The sequence below is a fragment of the Lolium perenne genome, chromosome 5, assembly GCF_019359855.2.
Source record: "Lolium perenne isolate Kyuss_39 chromosome 5, Kyuss_2.0, whole genome shotgun sequence".
NCBI lineage: Eukaryota > Viridiplantae > Streptophyta > Magnoliopsida > Poales > Poaceae > Lolium > Lolium perenne.
This window is the reverse complement of record NC_067248.2, coordinates 64,183,175-64,209,334: the sequence shown is the minus strand read 5'-3', so window position 1 is coordinate 64,209,334 and position 26,160 is coordinate 64,183,175. Positions and strand designations below refer to the sequence as shown.

Genomic DNA, 26,160 nt, shown 5'->3' with positions numbered 1-26,160 from the left:
TCGATGCATACGGCCCTACCTATTCATCATCTGACGCCGCACTGGAATTATTATAGCTAAGGATGTAATCTGTAAACAGATAGGATAAGTTTTGCTCGAAATTCGTTTCCATATCCGTTTTACATAATCCATATCTGGTTTGAAGGAGCCCACGGCTAAGATTATCTGATCTGGATTTGATACCAGATAGGGTATGCGAAATACCGCCCGGATATCCGTACCAAAAAAAATTAGTATTATCTGATGACTTTATTTCTAATAATCTGATTTTCATCCGAAACCAAATCTGATAGAATACATGTAAGCGTTAGTGAGTTGCTGAGTTCGTCCATTAAACACTAGCTCACTTATATAGTCACTTTATCAAATGTTTGTTTTGTTACACTCGTTCCATCAAAATTGTCAGTTGTATAGTTTGCCAACCAATATGTCCGATTAATTTTGCTTTTGCCACGAGTTCACTCTATTTTCGTTCCGAATCTACGGTCTTATATATCTGAATTCAGATCGGTAACTGGTCATTATCCGAATCGCTCGGAATCTCTCAAGAAATTATGATATAGTAACAACAAAATCAGATTCTTCCGATCCGTTTACATCTCTAATAACTAAAACCATGAGAATAGATTTGCCAGAGGTTCTTTGTACCGCAATTCTAAACGAATGCCACATGTATGGCCTGCTTTACTTGTGAACTCCTAAACTCTCCAGTTGGAAACTCCAACAATACTCGTGCGACGATAATCACACATAGCAGCCATATATCTCCTGCCTGAGGGTTGGCCGGCCATCGCTCGCCGAACTGAAATGGACAGGAATGGAGCATAAAGCCACGAGCAGGTGAATACCTCTTCGATCAGCAGTTTTCATGCATGTTCCGAATTCACATAATGCGCAAAAATAGTTACTGTGACAATGACAGGAACGCTAGGAGCTTAAGATGTGTCACTCAGACACGGCGGCACATACATTTGGCAGGTCAAACAAGAAAGTGACCCGAGATTTTGTTTTGGATGTCATCGACAAGATTGGCACCTCGCAAGGAATTTCCACCACAGCGAGATGCTATACATGGACGGGGCTGCTCGATCTGTTAGATCTTGGCTTCATGGACCATGCCATTATTCCACATATGATGCCAAAATGAGGTATGTTTTCCATGGCAAAGCCAATAGCTCTTTGTGCGGCCTGTACCGTAAACACATACTACTACTCCTTCCGTGAGAATACATCGAGCCTGCAATATGCCGCCTTTTGGTCATCTGCCGTACGTCGTACGTCTTGGACGTGGAACCGGCCGGAAGCTCGGCCACCATTGTTGGCCGTGCGTGGCAACCGCCATTCGTCATCTTTGACTGCCAATTTTGCTACAAACGTGTTAGCAAAAGTTTTTAAGTTTTTGATATGCCAAAGAAGATCATGACAAGTCCAAATAGTTAAAATTATAATTTTTTTTAACTAGACAACTTTTAAATTTTAGGAGTATTTTTGAAGCTACAATAATAAAGGAAACCCTCCCGCTCCCATGCGGTCGGCCCTGGCTGCACCGGGGCTCCACCGCCAACCTCCACTAGTCGTCCTACGGTTCCACCCCTCCTCCCATGGCTGCCAGGAATGTCGACAGGCAAAGCCCTAGTGGCTCGGCGGCACGGATCTTAAAGGTGGCTACGACGCCTGCTCCGGCCTCTTCAACGAAGGTGTCACGTGATGGCGGTGTCCAGCAGGTTTTGGAGTGTTTGCTGCAGAGGGCATCACTGATGGCAGTGGGTGGCGGTAGCGTGGTTAGGCAGGCCCGGCCTTGGTCCAGATTGGCCGAACGGGCCGTGGCCTACACGTAGCTACGAGTTCTGCATCGTGACATCTCGGATGGCGGCATGCGGAGGTGCTCTTGGGCTAGTCCCGTAGCATGAGGACACTTGTTGCAGCAACCCCGGGCATTGCGGTGGTGGTGGCCTCCTACGCCGCAGTTGTGCCTATAGTATAGTACGTGCATGCAATCACACGGCTAAAATTGTGCATCGTACATAAGTTAACCAACCGACAGTACCCGAAGGTGGGAGATGGGTTGGCCATCAAAAATGGTTGGGCCGATGATTTCCCGGAGAGGGGGGGGGGGGGGAGGGGGGGTCATTTCTGTAGCTTAGCACGGTCATTTTTTTCATTTGGTCGCCTGCGGTTGGTAATGACATCACACACGCTTATATTGCCTAATGGTGTGCTTATGTTGGTGTCACTGTCATCACATACACTTAACTACGTTTAATCGTGTGAAAATACATTACCACCAGAGGAACCTAATTTAAGAAGATTTAAACCCCCAATGGCATCATAATAAGCATACATAAATTGATTTACCCAATCACATCATAGCAAGTCAAAGTAGTCTTTCCACGGATTTCAGGCCCTTCTCTGTAAAAACACATGAAAGTGACAAGGTGCAAGGAAAAGTTGATACAGGGAGTCACTACAGGAGAGATGTTGTATGCCGACGGCCGCCAGCCGTCGGCACAGCCTAGAAGGCCGTCGGCACAGGCTGTGCCGACGGTGACCGTCGGCATAGCATCGTCGACATAGTTCTGGTTGGGGACTGCCCGATCACCGTCGACACAGACTGGCCGTCGGCATAGATTGTTGTGCCGACGGTAACACCGTCGACATAGTATTTCAAAATTTTCAAATTTATTTTCGAAAAAATATTCAAAAAAAATTGAAAAAAAAATTTAAGTTTTTTTTCACTTTTCTTCTTCTACTTTTTTACTTGTTAATCTTTCACAATCACACTTAGTACACTTAATCTTAGGTCAAATTGCATTTATGGTCAAACTTCCCAGTTGGTCACCCATTCTCACACTACTCCCGCCCCGGCACGCTTAACTTCTTGGTTCTCTTCGGATGAGCTTCCCTGAAAGAAATGACACCTTGATGTTAATATTACCATATCTATCATATTAACCATTTGACCGTGATGTCACACCTCTATATTTTTAAATTCTAAACAATTATTTAAGTAAACAACAATGAATATATATAAATAATAATAATATAGAATTTGAAATACAATTAAATGATTTTATTTTTTGTTTTTTATTTAATAAGGAATAATTAATATCAGTAAATGCGAATTTGGCAAATAATATGTCTAAATTGATCAGAAAAATGAGAGGAATACAAATATGACATCCATATCATCTTATGAACCTACAAAGTTAACTTACCCAAAAATCATGAGCATTAGATCAAGTACCTCTAGTTTAAATTTGACTGACTTTATCGAAAATGAGGTGGGAAACGGCCTCGGCATGGCATAGTTTGCCGAAACAAGGTCATATTTGGCACGTGTGTGAGCCCTAGGATGGGAAGTAAGACCCCGGATGCACATTTCAAATTCGATCCACGGTCGGCCATCTTTTCATTTTTAGCGTGCCCAAACGGTTATTATTTGTGAAGCAGCTACATGGGGCGCATTTTAGTATGAAGTGAAACCTCTGTGCGATGATAGTAGATCACCTACGCACCACCTATCACATGCCATGTGCACGCGTTAGCTTTTTGGGAACCCATGCGGCTTCCGGCGGTGTCCCGCCGTATCCGCTGGAAACTGACCGGATTTGAACTAGGGGTCAATTATCCGTCGCTCCAGAAATTCCGGAAAAATTGTTTTTAGTTCAAACACGCATCATTATATGTGCTAATTTTTGTCCGTTTAGTTTGTTCGCGAATGGGTGCACCCGCACGCCTGGTACGGCGATACCGCATGTCTCGGGGGTCCTGTTTTGGCCAGATGGCAATTTGAACGAAGTCAAAAAAAATCCCACAGAGTCGCGTGACGTCATTTTATATGTCATAGTACCTATTCCATTTGTTAAAACTGGGATACGGCAATTATTTTGAAAAACCATTCACGAAAAGGGCTATCACGTCCGGAGTTCTATGGATTTCAAGGGAAATGAGGTGGGAAACGGTCTCGGCATGGCATAGTTTGCCGAAACGAGATCATATTTGGCACGTGTGTGGGCCCTAGGATGGGAAGTAAGACCCCGAACGCGCATTTCAAATCCGATCCACGGTCGGCCATCTTTTCATTTTTAGCGTGCCCAAACGGTTTTTATTTGTGAAGCAGCTACATGGGGCGCATTTTAGTATGAAGTGAAACCTCCATGCGATGATAGTAGATCACCTACGCACCACCTATCACATGCCATGTGCACGCGTTAGCTTTTTGGGAACCCATGCTGCTTCCGGCGGTGTCCCGCCGTATCCGCTGGAAACTGACCGGATTTGAACTAGGGGTCAATTATCCGTCGCTCCAGAAATTCCGGAAAAATTGTTTTTAGTTCAAACACGCATCATTATATGTGCTAATTATTGTCCGTTTAGTTTGTTCGCGAATGGGTGCACCCGCACGTCCGGTACGGCGATACCGCATGTCTCGGGGGTCCTGTTTTGGCTAGATGGCAATTTGAACGAAGTCAAAAAAATCCCACAGAGTCGCGTGACGTCATTTTATATGTCATAGTAACTATTCCGTTTGTTAAAACTGGGATACGGCAATTATTTTGAAAAACCATTCACGAAAAGGGCTATCACGTCCGGAGTTCTATGGATTTCAAGGGAAATGAGGTGGGAAACGGTCTCGGCATGGCATAGTTTGCCGAAACGAGATCATATTTGGCACGTGTGTGGGCCCTAGGATGTGAAGTAACACCCCGGACGCGCATTTCTAATCCGATTCACGATCGGCCATCTTTTCATTTTTAGCGTGTCCAAACGGTTTTTATTTGTGAAGCAGCTACATGGGGCGCATTTTAGTATGAAGTGAAACCTCCGTGCGATGATAGTAGACCACCTACGCACCACCTATCAGATGACATGTGCACGCGTTAGCTTTTTGGGAACCCATACGGCTTCCTGCGGTGTCCCGCCCTGTCCGCTGGAAACTGACCGGATTTGAACTAGGGGTCAACTATCCGTCGCTCCAGAAATTCCGGAAAAATTGTTTTTAGTTCAACGACGCATCATTATATGTGCTAATTTTTGTCCGTTTCGTTTGTTCGCGAATGGGTGCACCCGCACACCCGGTACGACGATACCGCATGTCTCGGGGGCCCTGTTTTGGCCAGATGGCTTTTTGAACGAAGTCAAAAAAATCCCACGAAGCCGGGTGGCGTCATTTTATATGTCATAGTAACTATTCCGTTTGTTAAAACTGGGATACGGAAATTATTTTTAAAAACCCTTCATGAAAATGGCTATCACGTCCGGAGTTCTATGGATTTCAGGTGAAATGAGGTGGAAAACTGCCTCGGTATGGCATAGTTTGCTGAAACAAGATCATATTTGGCACGTGTGTGGGCCCTAGGATGGGAAGCAAGACCCCGGATGCGGATTTCTAAACCGACCTACGGACGACCATCTTTTCATTTTTAGCGTGCCCAAACGGTTTTTATTTGTGAAGCAGCTACATGGGCCTTATTTTACTATGACATGAAATCTCCTTGCAATGATAGTAGACCACCTACACACCACCTATAACAAGACATGTGGACTCATTAGCATTTTGGGAACCCATGCGGCCTCCGGCGGTGTCCCGTCGAATCCGCTGGAAACTGACCAGATTTGAACTAGGGGTGAACTATCCGTCGCTGCAGAAATTCCGGAAAAATTGTTTTAAGTTCTACAACGCATCATTATATGTGCTAATTTTTGTCCGTTTAGTTCGTTCGTAAATGGGTGCACCCGCACGCCCGGTACGGCGATACCGCATGTCCCGGGGGTCTTGTTTTGGCCAGATGACAATTTGAACGAAGTCCAAAAATCCCACAGAGCCGCGTGACGTCATTTTATATGTCATAGTAACTATTTCGTTTGTTAAAACTGGAATACGACAATTATTTTGAAAAATCCTTCACGAAAAGGGCTATCACGTCCGGAGTTCTATGGATTTTAGGGGAAATAAGGTGGGAAACGGCCTCGGCATGGCATAGTTTGCCGAAACGAGATCATATTTGGCACGTGTGTGGACCCTAGGATGGGAAGCAAGTCCCCGGACGCGGATTTCTAATCCGACCCACGAGCGACAATTTTTCATTTTTGGCGTGTGTGAAAGCCATGAAACCTCGAACATTATAGCTCATTTCTAAAAATATTTGTTTAGGTATTTGAAGTATTCCATTTATATATTTTTCTATGATAGATCTTGTTTTTCTGCAAAATTTGATATATTATACTTATTTTTCTAAATTAGAATGATTTAGTTATGATTTTTTGAAGACTGTCGTGCAGAAATAGAAAAAAGCTATGCCGACGGTATAACCGTCGGCACAGGTCTGTAGTAAAAAAAAAAGAAAAAAAATGTTGTACCGACGGCCAGACTGGTCCTGTGCCGACGGCCAGAACTGTGCCGACGGCCGTCGGCACAACCGGCTTGTGCCGACGGCCATTTTAACGCCGACGGCCATCTGTGTCGTCGCGGTCCGGATACTTCTGTGCCGACGGCCCCGATATTTGGCCGTCGGCACACACGGCGACCGTCGGGACTGTGCTCTCCCGTAGTGAGTTGACTAGGAGGAAATGTGCGGCGGCGCACAGAATTTTATTGTTGCTCCATTATTCAGATAGTATATCATAGACAGTAGACTCTGGAAATAAGTTATTCCTCACGAGCCCTGCATGCAAGCCCGTGTCTAGCAAGTGAGGCTGCCCCCGGCGTCGACGCCGAGCTGGCGGCAGTAGTCCTGGTAGTAGCCCACCCTTGCGTTCATCTGCGCGGTGTTCTTGCCATCGCACTCCACGGCGCCGTTGATGGCCCTGGTGGTGGCGCCGAAGCCCCGCGGCAGCACCCCGTGCACGTTGGTCATCCAGTACCAGAGCGCCGTCTTGAACGCCACCACAGGGTCCTGCGCCACCGTCTGCGGGCTCCCCAGCCCGTCGAAGCCGATGCTCTTCCCCGCCGCCCCGTAGTTGTAGTTCCACGTGAGCTGCAGCGGGCCGCGGCCGTAGTACTTGGCCCCGGAGGAGCACGGCCACTGCGAGAAGGAGGTGTCGCAGTAGTTCTGGCTCGCACCGTTAATCTCCTCGATGTAGCAGAAGTCTGCATATATATAGTGACATAAGCTCTAAAGATGATGAAATGTGTTCCACTATGTTATTTTGATGACAACTTACGTCCGGTCTCGTGCGTGACGTGGGCGAAGAAGGCGGCGATCTCGCGCTTGGCGGCGTCGGAGCTTCCCGACGCGAAGCCGGAGTAGGAACCAGCGGCGTTCAAAAAGGCCGCACGGGTGTAGAAGCTTTGGCCTGCGCAGCCGCCGCTGGATTTGGACTTGATTGCGTTGAAGAAAGCATCGCTGACGATGCTGCCCACACCTCCGCTACCACTTCCACTTCCACTTCCAGTGCATGGTCCGGACTGGCATCCTTTACCGCAGTAGGGATCGGTGGTGCCGCAGAAGCCGAACTGGCTGCAGCAGAAGCCCGGCTGGCAGCCGCAGTTCTGCGCGGCCGCCGGACCAGCGGCCGAGAGGAGTGCTGCTGCTAGCCCAAGGGCCATGAACGTCAACACCGCCATGGGCGAGTTCGCCATGCCGTCACTTGCTAGTGTTGTGTTGCAGGCTTACTTAAACCTTGCTACGAGGTGGTGGTGTGATTGAAATAGCATGGCAGTGGTGCGGTTTATATAGAGTAGATCAATGGTGTACGTGTTGGACACTTGGACGACTAGAATCATCAGTCGTATTTGTGCTACTGCCTATTCTATTTTGTAGGAGTATAAGCTGGTCGTCCGTCAACACTTAGTCGTTGCTTCCAGCTATTTTTTTTGTCTTGTACTAGTAAATATGTCCGTATGTTGCACTGGGAGAGAAACAATGAAGCGCCACATACACACTTTATTTTTTTCAAAAAAAAAATCGAGGGTACCTTTGCATAATTAATGTTGATAGACCATTGCCATCTTCTTTAACCACATAGTAATTAGTAACGTCCCAATACTTCACTAAGCAAAAAAAAAAGGCATTGAAGTAAAAAAGTTGAACTTACAGTCAAATTTCACTAACCAGCTATACTATTCAATCAAACTAAGTAAGCAATGATCTTAATTACTCCCTCCAATTACTTCTAATTGACGCTGAGGTAGTTTGGTGCATGCATGCACGTATGTAGGGTAGTGGCCGCGTCGATTAATAGCAACCAGAGGTAGTACAATGCAATTTTTCAAGTGCAAGAGGATATAATGGATTGCCTTTTACTATTGAAAACCAGTTTTTATAGATCAAACCTGTGTCTCTATACAATTGAAAGATAAACAAACTTATGTGACTTTTCCAAATACGACAGTAATCAAAATATGGAAAAGAAAACTATACCAGGAAGCTTGAAAAATGAGAAAGATGTTGTGCTTGTGCGTTTTCTTATTGACTCTTCACCGCACTTGGCTTTCTTGTGTTCAGGTACAATTGATCTGAACCTGAAGTTCGGGTGCACTTCTGAATCAACAAACCTCTAAATCCTATTTTTTACCAGACAATTATGAAGTAGGCGTGGACATGAATCTCTAATATATTATTTTTTTGGTTCAATCCACATGGAACAGAGAACAACATAAGCTCCCTTTTTAGAAACCTTGTCGAATTCCTTTAATGAAACGGTAACACAAACATATGCTGACACAATATTAAAATTTTATCAGCAGAGAACCGCAAAGGATTGGTTGCTTGAATCCTAATGTATGCAAGGATGAGTTGACTGGACGATTCTCTTTTGATGTCATATCTCCAATCCCTCTATACATTAATCTTGATTCAGTGGATAACCGGATCGGCGGTGGTGTAGCAAGGTTGTACGTACATATGAAGCGTAACATATTAGATCCTGATTGACATGATTGCCAGGACAGAAAATATCTGCAACCGTTGGAGTCAACGAGCTGGGCATGAGATCGAACTCGATCATCCATAAGGGCATGTACAATGGTACGGAGTGTGCCGTCTGTAACATGTAACACGTAGGATTTTTATCTAGGTGGAAGAGAGAGATTAGGGAGAGAAGGGTAGCCTGTCTGTAGGATTACAGATCGTCTAATCCCGCAAATATCGTAGCTAAACGACTCCTTCCAGTCCGTTGTACGAGGGGGGTGTCTGCAACCCACCTTTTTCTTTCACGGATCGATCCAATCTTCCCAACCGTTTTCTGGGTTCGTGCGTGATTACAGGCCTCAACAGACGCCTAAACATACACTCTGTTGTACGGACTGTCTATATCATTGGTTAGATCTGACATGGCAAAGCATAAACGACAGCCATCGTCTAAACTGTTGTACATGCCCTAAAGATCAGTGGCCCATGGGGTCGTCCACGCCTCACCAAGGAGGCATGAATCCTCTGCCCTCCATCCTTCGGAGCCAGAGCTGGACACCCCCGATGCAGGAACGAGATCAATGTCATCGTCGATCTAGAGCGGTTCCTAGAGAAGCCCCTCTGCGACGTCCGCGTGACCCTCCAACAAAACCAGACCGACCGTCCTGCCGCACGGAGCAGGAACATCTCCCTGTGGCTCCCCAAAGACATGAATACCATGTTGTCCGCCACGCCGGCGCCGCCTAGAACGCAAAGAGCTAATTCGCCGCCTAGAGCGCAAGGAACTCGTCCGAAAGACTTCATAACTTGCCGTACAGATCGGACCTCCTTCCTCAAAATCCTCTCCTCTATTCAGCTATTGTTGAAAAAAATCCTCTTTCTCGCCATACAAATCGGGCGTCCTTTCTCAAAATCCTCTCCTCAATTCGGCATTGTCCGCTTCAACTCCATGTATTAGGTCTTCAGCGGCGGAAGTTCTTGGGAGGACCGGAGGCGCACGGATGGGGGGGCGGCCGCGACGCGCCGGCTGCCGCGCTGGGAGAGGAAGGGCGCGGCCTCACACGGAGAGGTCGAGGCGCCAGTGGTGCCGGCGGAGCAGAGCTAGCTAGCTGGATGCACATGAACATGCGCACGGGCCGGCATGCTGTCTTGCCTTCTGTATGCTAGCTCCTGCTGGCGTTCCTCTAGTCCGGACGCTCTCCTTGGATCCTAGATCGAGGCGTGCAGGTGGCGGTACGCGAGGGTGGGGCACGCGTGCCATTCTGGCCGTTGCTGTAGAGCAGGAAGAGGGCAAAGCGCGAGCGTGTTCGGTGGGCCAGAGAAAACACGGGACGGGTTTCGCAGCGAAACGTTTTTTTCACTCCGCGGTGGCATGCGTTGTAATTTCACCGAAAATCAGGGGCAATAAAAAACGGACCAACAAGAAGCCTTATTTTCTTTATTATTAGGTATAGATATCCATGAGAGCGCCATCGCACGCCCGAGTACGACTGATGTGCTGTATACATATTATGTACCAGCATGCATGTGCGAATTTTCTTGATACATTCCACATAAGTGGAGAACCTAGAAAGTCGTTAGCCTGTGTGGAAGAGCCTTACATTTTCACGACAAATATCTCCGCTGATTGCGGAACAGACGTTAACTTGTGTGGAAGAGCTTTATATTTTCAGGACAAATATGTCCACCGATTGCAGATAGAGCTGAAGTTATGACTTGGTGGCCTTACTGAGCTTGGGCTAGAAGATGACAATGGTGGTTTAGGCCTCCATCTAGATAAAGTCAAGCATATACCTTGCTCAAATACTATGATTATCCTCACTATCAGACCAGGAGTAGGTAATCTCATTGTTGCGCTGCTATAAGATTTTTTCTATCATAAGCAACCGGTTGTAGCTACATCTAGATATGTTGTAAAAAAATCATATGCTACTTTTTAAATTCTTTTCAAATGTAGTAACATTTTAGTGTGTATGTAGCATTTTTTTAAAATTTTGCATTATTTTACAATATATGTCTGTGCAATACATTCAAATTTTTTCGCTTCACTTACCTAACATTACAGGAACACGTATATAGCTTCTTTCTGTAACATATACACACAAATTGTTGTAGCTCTTAATTCGCACATACTAACGCAACAAAAACAATGAACACATGTAGCAAATCATAACACAGTATGTAACATGGACAAAATCTTCTACAAAATGAGTAGCATGCTCTTGTGAAGTAGTAGCAGAGTTAGTCCGGTAATAATCTATCAGTAGTTAGAAGCATATGCAAGATACATATTTTTGACAAATAAGATCAGCTCTTCTAATTTATCATGATACCACAACTCCCCATGAATCTTCCTCATAAAATGCTCCATTCCGCTTCTCTTGTATCTTGGGTCAAGAAACAAGGATATTACAAGAGCAAGATTTGACTTGAGCGAGTCACTACGGGAAAAATATAATGTCCCGGCGGCCAGCGGCCGGCGGCACAGACTGGTCGTCGGCACACCGTCGTCGGGAAAGCTCTGGTCGGGGTAGGTAAGTTGGTCGTCGACACATACTAGCCTTGACTGTTGTGCCGCGGTTTAAACCTCGGCATAGTATTTCAATATTTACAACTAGCGGTGTCCCGCCGAATCCGCTGGAAACTATCCGTCGCTCCAGAAATTCCAGAAAAAATGTTTTTAGTTCTACGACACATCATTATATGTGCTAATTTTTGTATGCTTAGTTTGTTCGCGAATGGGTGCACCCGTACGCCCGGTACGGCGATACCGCATTGAAGGAGATATGCCCTAGAGGCAATAATAAAGTGGTTATTATTTATATCTTTATGTTTATGATAAATGTTTATATATCATGCTAGAATTGTATTAACCGAAACATTAGTACATGTGTGATATGTAGACAACAAGAAGTCCCTAGTATGCCTCTTAAACTAGCTTGTTGATTAATGGATGATTAGTTTCATAATCATGAACATTGGATGTTATTAATAACAAGGTTATATCATTATATGAATGATGTAATGGACACACCCATTTAAGCGTAGCATAAGATCTCGTCATTAAGTTATTTGCTATAAGCTTTCGATACATAGTTACCTAGTCCTTATGACCATGAGATCATATAAATCACTTATACCGGAAAGGTACTTTGATTACACCAAACACCACTGCGTAAATGGGTGGCTATAAAGGTGGGATTAAGTATCCGGAAAGTATGAGTTGAGGCATATGGATCAACAGTGGGATTTGTCCATCCCGATGACGGATAGATATACTCTGGGCCCTCTCGGTGAAATGTCGTCTAATGTATTGCAAGCATATGAATGAGTTCATAAGAAACCACATACCACGGTACGAGTAAAGAGTACTTGTCAGGAAACGAGGTTGAACAAGGTATGGAGTGATACCGAAGATCAAACCTCGGACAAGTAAAATATCGCGTGACAAAAGGAATTGGTATCGTATGTGAATGGTTCATTCGATCACTAGAGTCATCGTTGAATATGTGGGAGCCATTATGGATCTCCAGATCCCGCTATTGGTTATTGGTCGGAGTGAGTGCTCAACCATGTCCGCATAGTTCACGAACCGTAGGGTGACACACTTAAAGTTGGATGTTGAAATGGTAGTTCTTGAATATGGAATGAAGTTGGAATATTTGTTCGAAGTCCCGGATATGATCCCGGACATCACGAGGAGTTCCGGAATGGTCCGGAGAATAAGATTCATATATAGGATGTCATTTTATGTGAATAAAATGTCGCGGAAGGTTCTATGGAAGGTTCTAGAAGGTTCTAGAAAAGTCCGGAAGAAACCACCAAGGAAGGTGGAGTCCACATGGGACTCCACCTCCATGGCCGGCCAACCCTAGTGGGGGAGGAGTCCCAAGTGGACTCCCCCTTAGGGGGCCGGCCACCCCCCACATGGGAGGTGGAAATCCCACCCTTTGGGTGGGAGTCCTAGTTGGGCTAGGTTTCCCCTCTTATGGAAGGTTTTGGTTTCGGGTCTTATTCGAAGACTTGGACACCAACACTTGGGATCCACCTATATAATGAGGGGCCAATGGAGGGGGCCGGCCAACCCCAAGACCACAAGCTGGCCGCCCCCCATAGAGTGGCCGGCCACCCCTCCCAAACCCTAGCCAAGCTCCTCTCCTCCATATTGCCCGCATAGCTTAGCGAAGCTCCGCCGGACTTCTTCACCGCCACCGACATCACGCCGTCGTGTTGTCGGATTCAAGAGGAGCTACTACTTCCGCTGCCCGCTGGAACGGGGAGGTGGACGTCGTCTTCATCAACAACCGAACGTGTGACCGAGTACGGAGGTGCTGCCCGTTCGTGGCGCCGGAACCGATCGTGATCAAGATCTTCTACGCGCTTTTGCAAGCGGCAAGTGAACGTCTACCGCAGCAACAAGAGCCTCATCTTGTAGGCTTTGGAATCTCTTCAAGGGTGAGACTCGATACCCCCTCGTTGCTACCGTCTTCTAGATTGCATCTTGGCTTGGATTGCGTGTTCGCGGTAGGAAAATTTTTGTTTTCTATGCAACGTTGTCCTACAGTGGTATCAGAGCCGTGTCTATGCATAGATGGTTGCACGAGTAGAACACAATGGTTTGTGGGCGTTGATGCTCTTGTTATCTTTAGTTGAGTACTTTGCATCTTTATGGCATAGTGGGATGAAGCGGCTCGGACTAACTTTACATGACCGCGTTCATGAGACTTGTTCCTCGTTCGACATGCAACTTGTATTGCATAAGAGGCTTTGCGGGTGTCTGTCTCTCCTACTATAGTAAAGATTCAATTTACTCTTCTATTGACAACATTAGTATCAACGTTGTAGTTCATGTTCGTAGGTAGATTAGATCTATATCGAAAACCCTAAACCACGTAAAATATGCAAACCAAATTAGAGAGCGTCTAACTTGTTTTTGCAGGGTTTGGTGATGTGATATGGCCATAATGTGATGATGAATATGTATGAGATGATCATTATTGTATTGTGGCAACCGGCAGGAGCCTTATGGTTGTCTTTAAATTTCATGTTGAGTAGTATTTCAAAGTAGTTGTAATAGTTGCTACATGGAGGACAATCATGAAGACGGCGCCATTGACCTTGGTGCTTCGCCGACGATGATGGAGATCATGCCCAAAGATGATGGAGATCATGTCCGTGCTTTGGAGATGAAGATCAAAGGCGCAAAGACAAAAGGGCCATATCATATCACATATGAACTTCATGTGATGTTAATCCTTTTATGCATCTTATTTTGCTTAGATCGCGACGGTAGCATTATAAGATGATCCCTCACTAAAATATCAAGATAATAAAGTGTTCATCCTTAGTAGCACCGTTATCAAGTCTTATCGTTTCGAAGCATCTCGTGATGATCGGGTGTGATAGATTCGATAAGTACTTACAACGGGTGCAAGACAGTTTTTGCACATGCGGATACTAAGGTGGCCTTGACGAGCCTAGCATGTACAGACATGGTCTCGGAACACGTGATACCGAAAGGTAGAGCATGAATCATATGATTGATATGATGAACACTTTGAGTGTTCGCCATTGAAATTACACCTTTTCTCGTGATGATCGATTTGAGGTGCGATAGATTTGGTTCGTGTGATCACTAAGACAATGCGAGGGATATTATTTTGAGTGGGAGTTCACCTAGATTTTTAATTATGTTGAATTAAAATTTGAACTCATTTTGTCATAAACTTAGTCTAAACTATTGCAAATATATGTTGTAGAGATGGCGTCCTCAATCAATTTTAACCAGTTCCTAGAGAAAGAAAAGCTTAAGAGCAACGGTAGCAACTTCACCGACTGGTTCCGTCATGTGAGGATCTTCCTCTCTGGCGGAAATCTGCAATATGTGCTTGATGCACCGCTAGGTGACCCTCCTGCAGAAACTGAAACCGATGAAGTAAAAGCTATTTACGAGACTCGGAAAACTCGGTACTCTCAAGTTCAGTGTGCCATCTGTGCGATGCGGAATCCGATCTTCAAAAACGTTTTGAGCACCACGATCCTCATGAGTTGATGAATGAGCTGAAAGCTATTTTTGAGACTCATGCGGCCGTGGAATGCTATGAAGCATCGAAACATTTCTTCAGCTGTATGATGGAAGAAGGCAGCTCCATTAGTGAGCACATGCTCGCCATGACCGGGCATGCGAAGAAACTCAGTGACTTGGGAATAGTGATTCCTAACAGATCGGGATTAATCGTGTCCTTCAATCAACGCCACCAAGTTATAAGAACTTTGTGATGAACTACAATATGCGAGAACATGAACAAGGAGTTACCTGAACTCTTTGGCATGCTAAAAGCTGCTGAGATTGAGATCAAGAAAGAGCACCAAGTGTTGATGGTCAACAAGACCACCAGTTTCAAGAAACAGGGCAAGTCTAAGGGAAAATTCAAGAAGGGTGGCAAGAAAGCTGCCACGCCTCCTATGAAACCTAAGAACGGCCCTAAACCCGATGCCGAGTGCTATTCTTTGCAAGGAGAAGGGACAACTGGAAGCGTAATTGCTCCAAGTATTTGGCGAGATCTAAAGAGCGGCCTTGTCAAGAAGAAGAAAGAAGGTATATCTGATATACATGTTATAGATGTTTATCTCACTAGTTCTCGTTCTAGTACACAGGTATTTGATCTTTGGTTCGGTTGCTCATATTTGTAACTCGAAAGCAGGAACTAAAGAATAAACGACAAGTCGAAAGATGAAGTGACGATGCGCGTTGGAAACGGATCCAAGGTCAATGTGATCGCGGTCGGCACACTTCCTCTACATCTACCTTCGGGATTAGTTTTAAGCCTAAATAATTGTTATTATGTACCTGCGTTGAGCATGAACATTATATCTGGATCTTGTTTAATGCAAGACGGTTATTCATTCAAGTCTGAGAATAATGGTTGTTCTATTTTTATGAATAATATCTTTTATGGTCGAGCACCACAAAAGAATGGCTTATTTCTTTTAGATCTCGATAGTAGTGATACGCATATACATAACATTGATGCTAAGCGAATTAAATTGAATGATAATTCTACTTATATGTGGCACTGTCGTCTTGGTCATATTGGAGTGAAACGCATGAAGAAACTCCATACTGATGGATTACTTGAATCACTTGACTTTGAGTCACTTGATAGATGCGAAGCATGTCTAATGGGAAAAATGACTAAGACTCCATTTTCTGGTATGATGGAGCGAGCCATCGACTTATTGGAAATCATACATACCGATGTGTGCGGACCAATGAGTGTAGCATCGCGCGGTGGTTATCGTTATGTTCTAACCTTCACAGATGATCTGAGTAGATATGGGTATATCTATTTCATGAAACATAAATCCGAAACTTTTGAGAAGTTTAAGGAATTCCAAAGTGAAGTAGAAAATCAACGTAACAAGAAGATTAAATTTCTACGATCTGATCGCGGAGGTGAATATCTAAGTTATGAGTTTGGCATGCATTTAAAGAAATGCGGAATACTTTCACAATTGACACCGCCGGGAACACCACAACGAAACGGTGTGTCCGAACGTCGTAATCGAACTCTCTTAGATATGGTTCGTTCCATGATGTCTCTTACTGATTTGCCGTTATCATTTTGGAGTTATGCATTAGAGACAGCCGCATTCACTTTAAATAGAGCACCATCAAAATCCGTAGAAACGACACCGTATGAATTATGGTTTAATAAGAAACCTAAGCTGTCGTTCCTTAAAGTTTGGGGTTGCGAAGCCTATGTAAAAAAGTTACAACCGGACAAGCTAGAACCCAAAGCGGAGAAATGCGTCTTCATAGGATACCCTAAGGAAACTATAGGGTACACTTTCTATCACAGATCCAAAGGCAAAATCTTTGTTGCTAAGAACGGAACCTTTCTTGAGAAAGAATTTCTCACTAAAGAAGTGACTGGAAGAAAAGTAGAACTCGATGAGATTAATGAATCTATACTCGTTGATCAGAGTAGCGCAATACCGGAAGATGTACCTGTACCGTCTACATCGGCAACAGAGGAAGCTAATGATAATGATCATGAAACTTCGAACGAGGAAACTACTGAACCTCGCAGATCGACAAGGGAACGTGCCACTCCTGATTGGTATGACCCTTGTCTAAATGTCATGATTGTGGATAACAATGATGAGGACCCTGCGACGTATGAAGAAGCGATGATGAGCCCAGATTCCAACAAATGGCAAGAGGCCATGAAATCCGAAATGGGATCCATGTATGATAACAAAGTATGGAATTTGGTAGACTTACCTGATAGCCGAAAGGCTGTCGAGAATAAATGGATCTTCAAGAGAAAAACAGATGCTGATGGTAATATTACTGTCTATAAAGCTCGACTTGTCGCAAAGGGTTTCCGACAAATTCAAGGAATTGACTACGATGAGACTTTCTCACCCGTAGCGAAGCTAAAATCTGTGAGGATTTTGTTAGCAATAGCTGCATTTTTCGATTATGAGATTTGGCAGATGGATGTCAAAACGGCGTTCCTTAATGGAGACATTGAGGAAGAGTTGTATATGGTACAACCCAAAGGTTTTGTTGATCCTAAAAATGCTGACAAAGTATGCAAACTTCAGCGTTCAATCTATGGACTGAAGCAAGCATCGAGAAGTTGGAATCGACGCTTTGATAAGGTGATCAAAGACTTCGGGTTTATACAGTGTCATGGAGAGGCCTGTATTTACAAGAAAGTGAGTGGGAGCTCTGTAGCATTCCTGATATTATATGTAGATGACATATTATTGATCGGGAATGATATAGAACTATTAAGCAGTGTAAAAGGTTATTTGAATAACAGTTTTTCAATGAAAGACCTTGGTGAAGCATCATATATATTAGGCATCAAGATTTATAGAGATAGATCAAGACGCCTAATAGGGCTATCACAGAGTACATACCTGGACAAGATTCTAAAGAAGTTTAGAATGGACGAAAGTAAGAAAGGTTTTTTACCTATGTTACCAGGCAAGGTCTTGAGTAAGACTCAAGGACCGGCTATGGCAGAAGAAAGAGAAAGGATGAATCAAATCCCCTATGCTTCGGCAGTAGGCTCTATTATGTATGCCATGCTATGTACAAGACCGGATATAGCGCATGTTGTTAGTTTGACTAGCAGATATCAAAGTGATCCAGGAATGGAACACTGGACAGCGGTCAAGAATATCCTGAAGTACTTGAAAAGAACTAAGGATATGTTTCTTTGTTATGGAGGTGACCAAGAGCTCGTTGTAACAAGTTACACCGATGCAAGTTGGAACACTGATCCTGATGACTCTAAGTCACAATCTGGGTACGTGTTTATATTGAATGGTGCTGCAATAAGCTGGGCAAGCTCGAAGCAGTGCACGGTGGCGAAGTCTTCAACATAATCAGAGTACATAGCGGCTTCAGAGGCTTCATCAGAAGCGGTATGGATGAAGAGGTTCATTGTAGAGCTCGGTGTGGTTCCTAGTGCATTGGACCCATTAATCATTTACTGTGATAACATGGGTGCCATCGCCAATGCACAAGAGCCAAGGTCACACAAGAGGCTGAAGCATATCAAGCTGCGTTACCACTCGATTCGCGAGTACATCGAAGATGGAGAAGTAAAGATTTGCAAAGTACACACTGATCTGAATGTAGCAGATCCGTTGACTAAAGCTCTCCCTAGGGCAAAGCATGACCAACACCAGAATGCCATGGGTGTTAGGTATATTACAATGTAATCTAGATTATTGACTCTAGTGCAAGTGGGAGACTGAAGGAGATATGCCCTAGAGGCAATAATAAAGTGGTTATTATTTATATCTTTATGTTTATGATAAATGTTTATATATCATGCTAGAATTGTATTAACCGAAACATTAGTACATGTGTGATATGTAGACAACAAGAAGTCCCTAGTATGCCTCTTAAACTAGCTTGTTGATTAATGGATGATTAGTTTCATAATCATGAACATTGGATGTTATTAATAACAAGGTTATATCATTATATGAATGATGTAATGGACACACCCATTTAAGCGTAGCATAAGATCTCGTCATTAAGTTATTTGCTATAAGCTTTCGATACATAGTTACCTAGTCCTTATGACCATGAGATCATATAAATCACTTATACCGGAAAGGTACTTTGATTACACCAAACACCACTGCGTAAATGGGTGGCTATAAAGGTGGGATTAAGTATCCGGAAAGTATGAGTTGAGGCATATGGATCAACAGTGGGATTTGTCCATCCCGATGACGGATAGATATACTCTGGGCCCTCTCGGTGAAATGTCGTCTAATGTCTTGCAAGCATATGAATGAGTTCATAAGAAACCACATACCACGGTACGAGTAAAGAGTACTTGTCAGGAAACGAGGTTGAACAAGGCATGGAGTGATACCGAAGATCAAACCTCGGACAAGTAAAATATCGCGTGACAAAAGGAATTGGTATCGTATGTGAATGGTTCATTCGATCACTAGAGTCATCGTTGAATATGTGGGAGCCATTATGGATCTCCAGATCCCGCTATTGGTTATTGGTCGGAGTGAGTGCTCAACCATGTCCGCATAGTTCACGAACCGTAGGGTGACACACTTAAAGTTGGATGTTGAAATGGTAGTTCTTGAATATGGAATGAAGTTGGAATATTTGTTCGAAGTCCCGGATATGATCCCGGACATCACGAGGAGTTCCGGAATGGTCCGGAGAATAAGATTCATATATAGGATGTCATTTTATGTGAATAAAATGTCGCGGAAGGTTCTATGGAAGGTTCTAGAAGGTTCTAGAAAAGTCCGGAAGAAACCACCAAGGAAGGTGGAGTCCACATGGGACTCCACCTCCATGGCCGGCCAACCCTAGTGGGGGAGGAGTCCCAAGTGGACTCCCCCTTAGGGGGCCGGCCACCCCCCACATGGGAGGTGGAAATCCCACCCTTTGGGTGGGAGTCCTAGTTGGGCTAGGTTTCCCCTCTTATGGAAGGTTTTGGTTTCGGGTCTTATTCGAAGACTTGGACACCAACACTTGGGATCCACCTATATAATGAGGGGCCAAGGGAGGGGGCCGGCCAACCCCAAGACCACAAGCTGGCCGCCCCCCATAGAGTAGCCGGCCACCCCTCCCAAACCCTAGCCAAGCTCCTCTCCTCCATATTGCCCGCATAGCTTAGCGAAGCTCCGCCGGACTTCTTCACCGCCACCGACATCACGCCGTCGTGCTGTCGGATTCAAGAGGAGCTACTACTTCCGCTGCCCGCTGGAACGGGGAGGTGGACGTCGTCTTCATCAACAACCGAACGTGTGACCGAGTACGGAGGTGCTGCCCGTTCGTGGCGCCGGAACCGATCGTGATCAAGATCTTCTACGCGCTTTTGCAAGCGGCAAGTGAACGTCTACCGCAGCAACAAGAGCCTCATCTTGTAGGCTTTGGAATCTCTTCAAGGGTGAGACTCGATACCCCCTCGTTGCTACCGTCTTCTAGATTGCATCTTGGCTTGGATTGCGTGTTCGCGGTAGGAAAATTTTTGTTTTCTATGCAACGTTGTCCTACACGCATGTCCCCGGGGCCCTGTTTTGGCCAGATGGCAATTTGAACGAAGTCAAAAAATCCCATGGAGCCACGTGGCATTATTTTATATGTCATAGTAACTATTCCGTTTGTCAAAATTGGGATACGGAAATTAGTTTGAAAAATCCTTCACGTCCGGAGTTCTATGGATTTCAGGGGAAATGTGGGAAACGGTCTCAACATGGCATAGTTTGCCGAAACGAGGTCATATTAGGCACGTGTGTGGGCCCTAGGATGGGAAGCAAGACCCCGGACGCGGATTTCTAATCCGACCCATGGGCGACCATTTTTTCATTTTTGTCGTGTGTGAAAGCCATGAGACCTCGAACATTATAGCTCATTTGTAAGAAGGTTTGTTTAGGTATTTGAAATATTCCATTTTGATGTTTTTCTAAGATAGATCTTATTTTTGTGCAAAATTGATATATTATACTTATTTTTCTCAATTAGAATGATTTAGTTATGTTGAATTGTAGAGATGGTAGAACATGTAACAAATTCATCCTCACTGATAGATTTGTGTTTCGTGCTAACAAGCTATGTATATATCTCAGATAGTTCCGTTCATCTTTTGTTGTTGCAGGAGGCGCGTGGAGGAGGATTGATGGGTCACTTTGGTGTGAAGAAGAGGGAGAATGTACTTGTTGCACACTTCTTTTGGCCACGCATGCGTCGAGATGTTGAGAGATTTGTGGCACGCTGCACTATATTTCAAAAGGCTAAGTCTCGGCTTAATCCACGTGGTTTATATATGCCTCTTCCTGTTCCTTGTGTACCTTGGAAGAATATTTCCATGGATTTCGTTTTGGGATTGCCTCGTATACAGAAGGGGAGGGATAGAATTTTTGTTGTTGTGGATCGGTTTTCTAAGATGGCACACTTTTTTGCTTGTCACAAGATTGATGATGCTACACATGTTGCTAGTTTGTTCTTTCGTGAAATTGTTCGTTTACATGGTGTGCAAAATAATATTATTTCTCATTGTGATACTAAGTTTCTTAGCCACTTTTGGAGATGTTTATGTGGCTAAGTTGGAGACTAAATTACTATTTAGTACTACATGTCATCCCCAAACTGATGGATAAACTGAAGTAGTAAATAGAGCATTGTCTACTATGTCGTGGGTTGTTTTGAAGAAGAATTTAAAATTGTGTGAGGAATGTTTACCTCATATTGAATTTGCTTACAATCGTTCGCTGCATTCTACCACTAAGATGTGTCCATTTGAGATTGTCTATGGCTTTATTCCTCATGCTCCTATTGATTTGTTGCCTTTGCCATCTTCAGTGCAAAATAATTTGGATGCTACTCAACGTACTAAATTGATATTAAAATTGCATGACACTACTAAAGACAACATAGAACGTATGAATGCTAAGTATAAAATTGCTGGGGATAAAGGGAGAAAGCATGTTTTTTTTATGTTGGTGATCTTATTTGGTTGCATTTGCGCAAAGATCGTTTTCCTGATTTGCGCAAGTCTAAGTTAATGTCACGCGCTACTGGTCCTTTTAAGGTGTTAGAGAAAAAAATGATAATGCATATAAACTTGAGCTTCCTGCAGATTTTGGTTTGGTTAGTCCTACATTTAACATTGTAGATTTGAAGCCTTACTCTGGTGAAGAAGATGAGATTGCGTCGAGGACGACTTCAATTCTAGAAGGGGAGCATGATGAGGATATCTCATATATTGATAAAACCGTGTACCTACAGCCTCACAAATACAAGGATCAATCACTCGAGCTCATTCCAAACAACTTAACTATCAGGTACTTTCGTTTTTTGGAATTATTGCTCACATACATAAGAATATGATGCTGCCTAAATCAGATGTGTTTGTTACTATTAGGAATGATAGACCTAGCATGGACAAGAGGGACAAGCATTGGAGCATGAGCGTGCATGGTGGTGGCACCAATCATGTGAGGATTGAAGAGGACATCACAAGTGGCGATTTCAGAAATTTGAAGCCACCTAATGAAGATTGAAGACTTGGACGAAATACACAAGATTATACTTTATAATTTCGTCCATAGCATAATATGGTGCTGCGTCACCTTTAGTTTTGGGCCATGTCCATGTCATTTTTGAGAAATTAATTCAGCCACCGTTTAGAGTCCGTATTGAAGAGGGAAAATCCTTCTAGGGTTTGGTTTGGCCACCATACGTATGGCTGGCAGAAACCCCACATTTTCCTCCTTTAAATATCCTCATAGCCGTCACGTTTAGACTCGGATTTTGTTTAGACTAAAAGTTAGCCATTGTTGCAACTCTCGTGTACTTCTTTTGAGGTCAACGCCTAGAACAAGACCGCCTATTCGGAATCCCACTTTTTTCAATAAAGTTTCATCTATATCCGCAATATTGCATTATTACTTCTTACTTCTTCTCGATTTCAGGTAGGAATTCAGACCTTTTTTGTTAGGCTGATCATGCCTCTGCAAGATCAATACCTCCCAGAGATTATCCTAGCGATTGAATTGGCGCACGAGCTTTGTACGTGTAGTCGGATCGTCAAGCACGAACTCCACCAACAAATCGAAGTTATCATCCTCTCCTCGAAAGATCGGCCACATTTGCCCTATCAAAACAGAATAAAACTGAGACATTTGGTGTTTGAAATGGATCGGATCTATGTAGTTACCACACCACGGCTTGCTCAATAAGAAATCCTACCACACCAGGGAACACGCGACCGGCGATTTGCTGACGAACGAGCATAGGATGCTGGCCTCGTTCCTAAGGGCATCTCTAAAGTGGTCGACGCAGAATGGATGCCCAAATTAACCGCCTACATCCGTTTGCGTCGGCTCGCGGACATGAAAATGGTCATACGCCTGTTTGCGTTGGGGTGTCTTCAGCGGCCCGACGCACTTTGCCCGCGGACTATTATTTTCTAAAATATCTGAAAACAGCACAAACAATCATACTGCACAAAAATATGGCCATCATATTGGCTCAAATTGACGTCTCAAAAAAGCCCATCACATTGTGCACATGGTATGACACAAAATGGAGTCCAAAATGGGCACCACATGGACAAAACATCAAATGTAGTCCAAAAGGAGGTCATGGTGCTTGACAATGGCACAGCAGATCAGACGTCTCGCGCGCGGATTTCGGCGTGCTTCTTCAGGAACCATGCCCTAGTGTCATCGTCCATGCTGCCCAAGTCGGCCAGCATGATCCTTGTGTCCTCTTCCTGGATCTTCGCATCAGCGTCCATCCTTCAGGCCTCGGCGTCACGCATTTTGTTCTCGGCGTCTGCCTTATTGGACTCGACGTCCATCCTTCTGGCCTCAACATCACGTATTTTGGCCTCAACGTCTTCATATTTGGCCTCGACGTCCATTCTTTGGACCTCAATTGCCTCTTTGGTGAGGTTGAGGTAGATGGCAATAGATGCCTCTTTTTTCAGGCGCCTCTTCTCGCCCCTTTTGACCAGGGCGGCTTGAGAGTCAGCCAAGATCTCCTCCAAGGCCTGGCTCAACGCAAGGGCCGATGCCTCCCAGGCAAGATCATCCTTGGTAGACATGATGGCGTGTATTTCACACGTTCGTTGGGCAACCCCAAGAGGAAGGTATGATGCGCACAGCAGCAAGTTTTCCCTCAGAAAGAAACCAAGGTTTATCGAACCAGGAGGAGCCAAGAAGCACGTTGAAGGTTGATGGTGGCGGGATGTAGTGCGGCGCAACACCAGGGATTCCGGCGCCAACGTGGAACCTGCACAACACAACCAAAGTACTTTGCCCCAACGAAACAGTGAGGTTGTCAATCTCACCGGCTTGCTGTAACAAAGGATTAACCGTATTGTGTGGAAGATGATTGTTTGCAGAGAAAACAGTAAAAACAAGTATTGCAGCAGATTTGTATTTCACTATTAAAGAATGGACCGGGGTCCACAGTTCACTAGAGGTGTCTCTCCCATAAGATAAAAGCATGTTGGGTGAACAAATTACAGTCGGGCAATTGACAAATAGAGAGGGCATAACAATGCACATACATGTCATGATAAGTACAGTGAGATTTAATTGGGCATTACGACAAAGTACATAGACCGCCATCCAACTGCATCTATGCCTAAAAAGTCCACCTTCAGGTTATCATCCGAACCCCTTCCAGTATTAAGTTGCAAAGCAACAGACAATTGCATTAAGTATGGTGCGTAATGTAATCAACAGCTACATCCTCGGACATAGCGCCAATGTTTTATCCCTAGTGGCAACAGCACAACACAACCTTAGAACTTTCTGTCACTGTCCCAGGTGTCAATAAAGGCATGAACCCACTATCGAGCATAAATACTCCTTCTTGGAGTTAAAAGCAAAAAACTTGGCCAGAGCCTCTACTAGTAACGGAGAGCATGCAAGATCATAAACAACACATATGTAATAACTTGATAATTAACATAACATGGTATTCTCTATCCATCGGATCCCGACAAACACAACATAGAGTATTACAGATAGATGATCTTGATCATGTTAGGCAGCTCACAAGATCCAACAATGAAGCACAATGAGGAGAAGACAACCATCTAGCTACTGCTATGGACCCATAGTCCAGGGGTGAACTACTCACTCATCACTCCGGAGGCGACCATGGCGGTGTAGAGTCCTCCGGGAGATGAATCCCCTCTCCGGCAGGGTGCCGGAGGAGATCTCCAGAATCCCCCGAGATGGGATCGGCGGCGGCGGCTGATGGCGTGTATTTCACACGTTCGTTGGGCAACCCCAAGAGGAAGGTATGATGCGCACAGCAGCAAGTTTTCCCTCAGAAAGAAACCAAGGTTTATCGAACCAGGAGGAGCCAAGAAGCACGTTGAAGGTTGATGGCGGCGGGATGTAGTGCGGCGCAACACCAGAGATTCCGGCGCCAACGTGGAACCTGCACAACACAACCAAAGTACTTTGCCCCAACGAAACAGTGAGGTTGTCAATCTCACCGGCTTGCTGTAACAAAGGATTAACCGTATTGTGTGGAAGATGATTGTTTGCAGAGAAAACAGTAAAAACAAGTATTGCAGCAGATTTGTATTTCACTATTAAAGAATGGACCGGGGTCCACAGTTCACTAGAGGTGTCTCTCCCATAAGATAAAAGCATGTTGGGTGAACAAATTACAGTCGGGCAATTGAAAAATAGAGAGGGCATAACAATGCACATACATGACATGATAAGTATAGTGAGATTTAATTGGGCATTACGACAAAGTACATAGACCGCCATCCAACTGCATCTATGCCTAAAAAGTCCACCTTCAGGTTATCATCCGAACCCCCTCCAGTATTAAGTTGCTAACAACAGACAATTGCATTAAGTATGGTGCGTAATGTAATCAGCAACTACATCCTCGGACATAGCGCCAATGTTTTATCCCTAGTGGCAACAGCACAACACAACCTTAGGGGTTTCTGTCACTCCCCCAGGTGTCAATGCAGGCATGAACCCACTATCGAGCATAAGTACTCCCTCTTGGAGTTAAAAGTAAGAACTTGGCCAGAGCCTCTACTAGAAACGGAGAGCATGCAAGATCATAAACAACACATGTATAATAACTTGATAATTAACATGACATGGTATTCTCTATCCATCGGATCCCGACAAACACAACATATAGAATTACAGATAGATGATCTTGATCATGTTAGGCAGCTCACAAGATCCAACAATGAAGCACAATGAGGAGAAGACAACCATCTAGCTACTGCTATGGACCCATAGTCCA

General features: G+C 44.4%; 1 protein-coding gene across 1 annotated transcript; it reads right to left on the bottom strand.

Moving 5' to 3' along the window:
- Window positions 1-6,556: 6,556 nt before the first annotated feature.
- Window positions 6,557-7,664, bottom strand: LOC127299355 (endochitinase A). The gene is made up of 2 exons (XM_051329306.2): window positions 7,165-7,664; window positions 6,557-7,090 (listed from the first exon to the last, which is right to left on the bottom strand). Exons 1-2 carry the CDS (start codon window positions 7,580-7,582, stop codon window positions 6,684-6,686), a joined length of 825 nt encoding a protein of 274 aa, XP_051185266.1. The 5' UTR covers window positions 7,583-7,664; the 3' UTR covers window positions 6,557-6,683.
- Window positions 7,665-26,160: the final 18,496 nt, after the last annotated feature.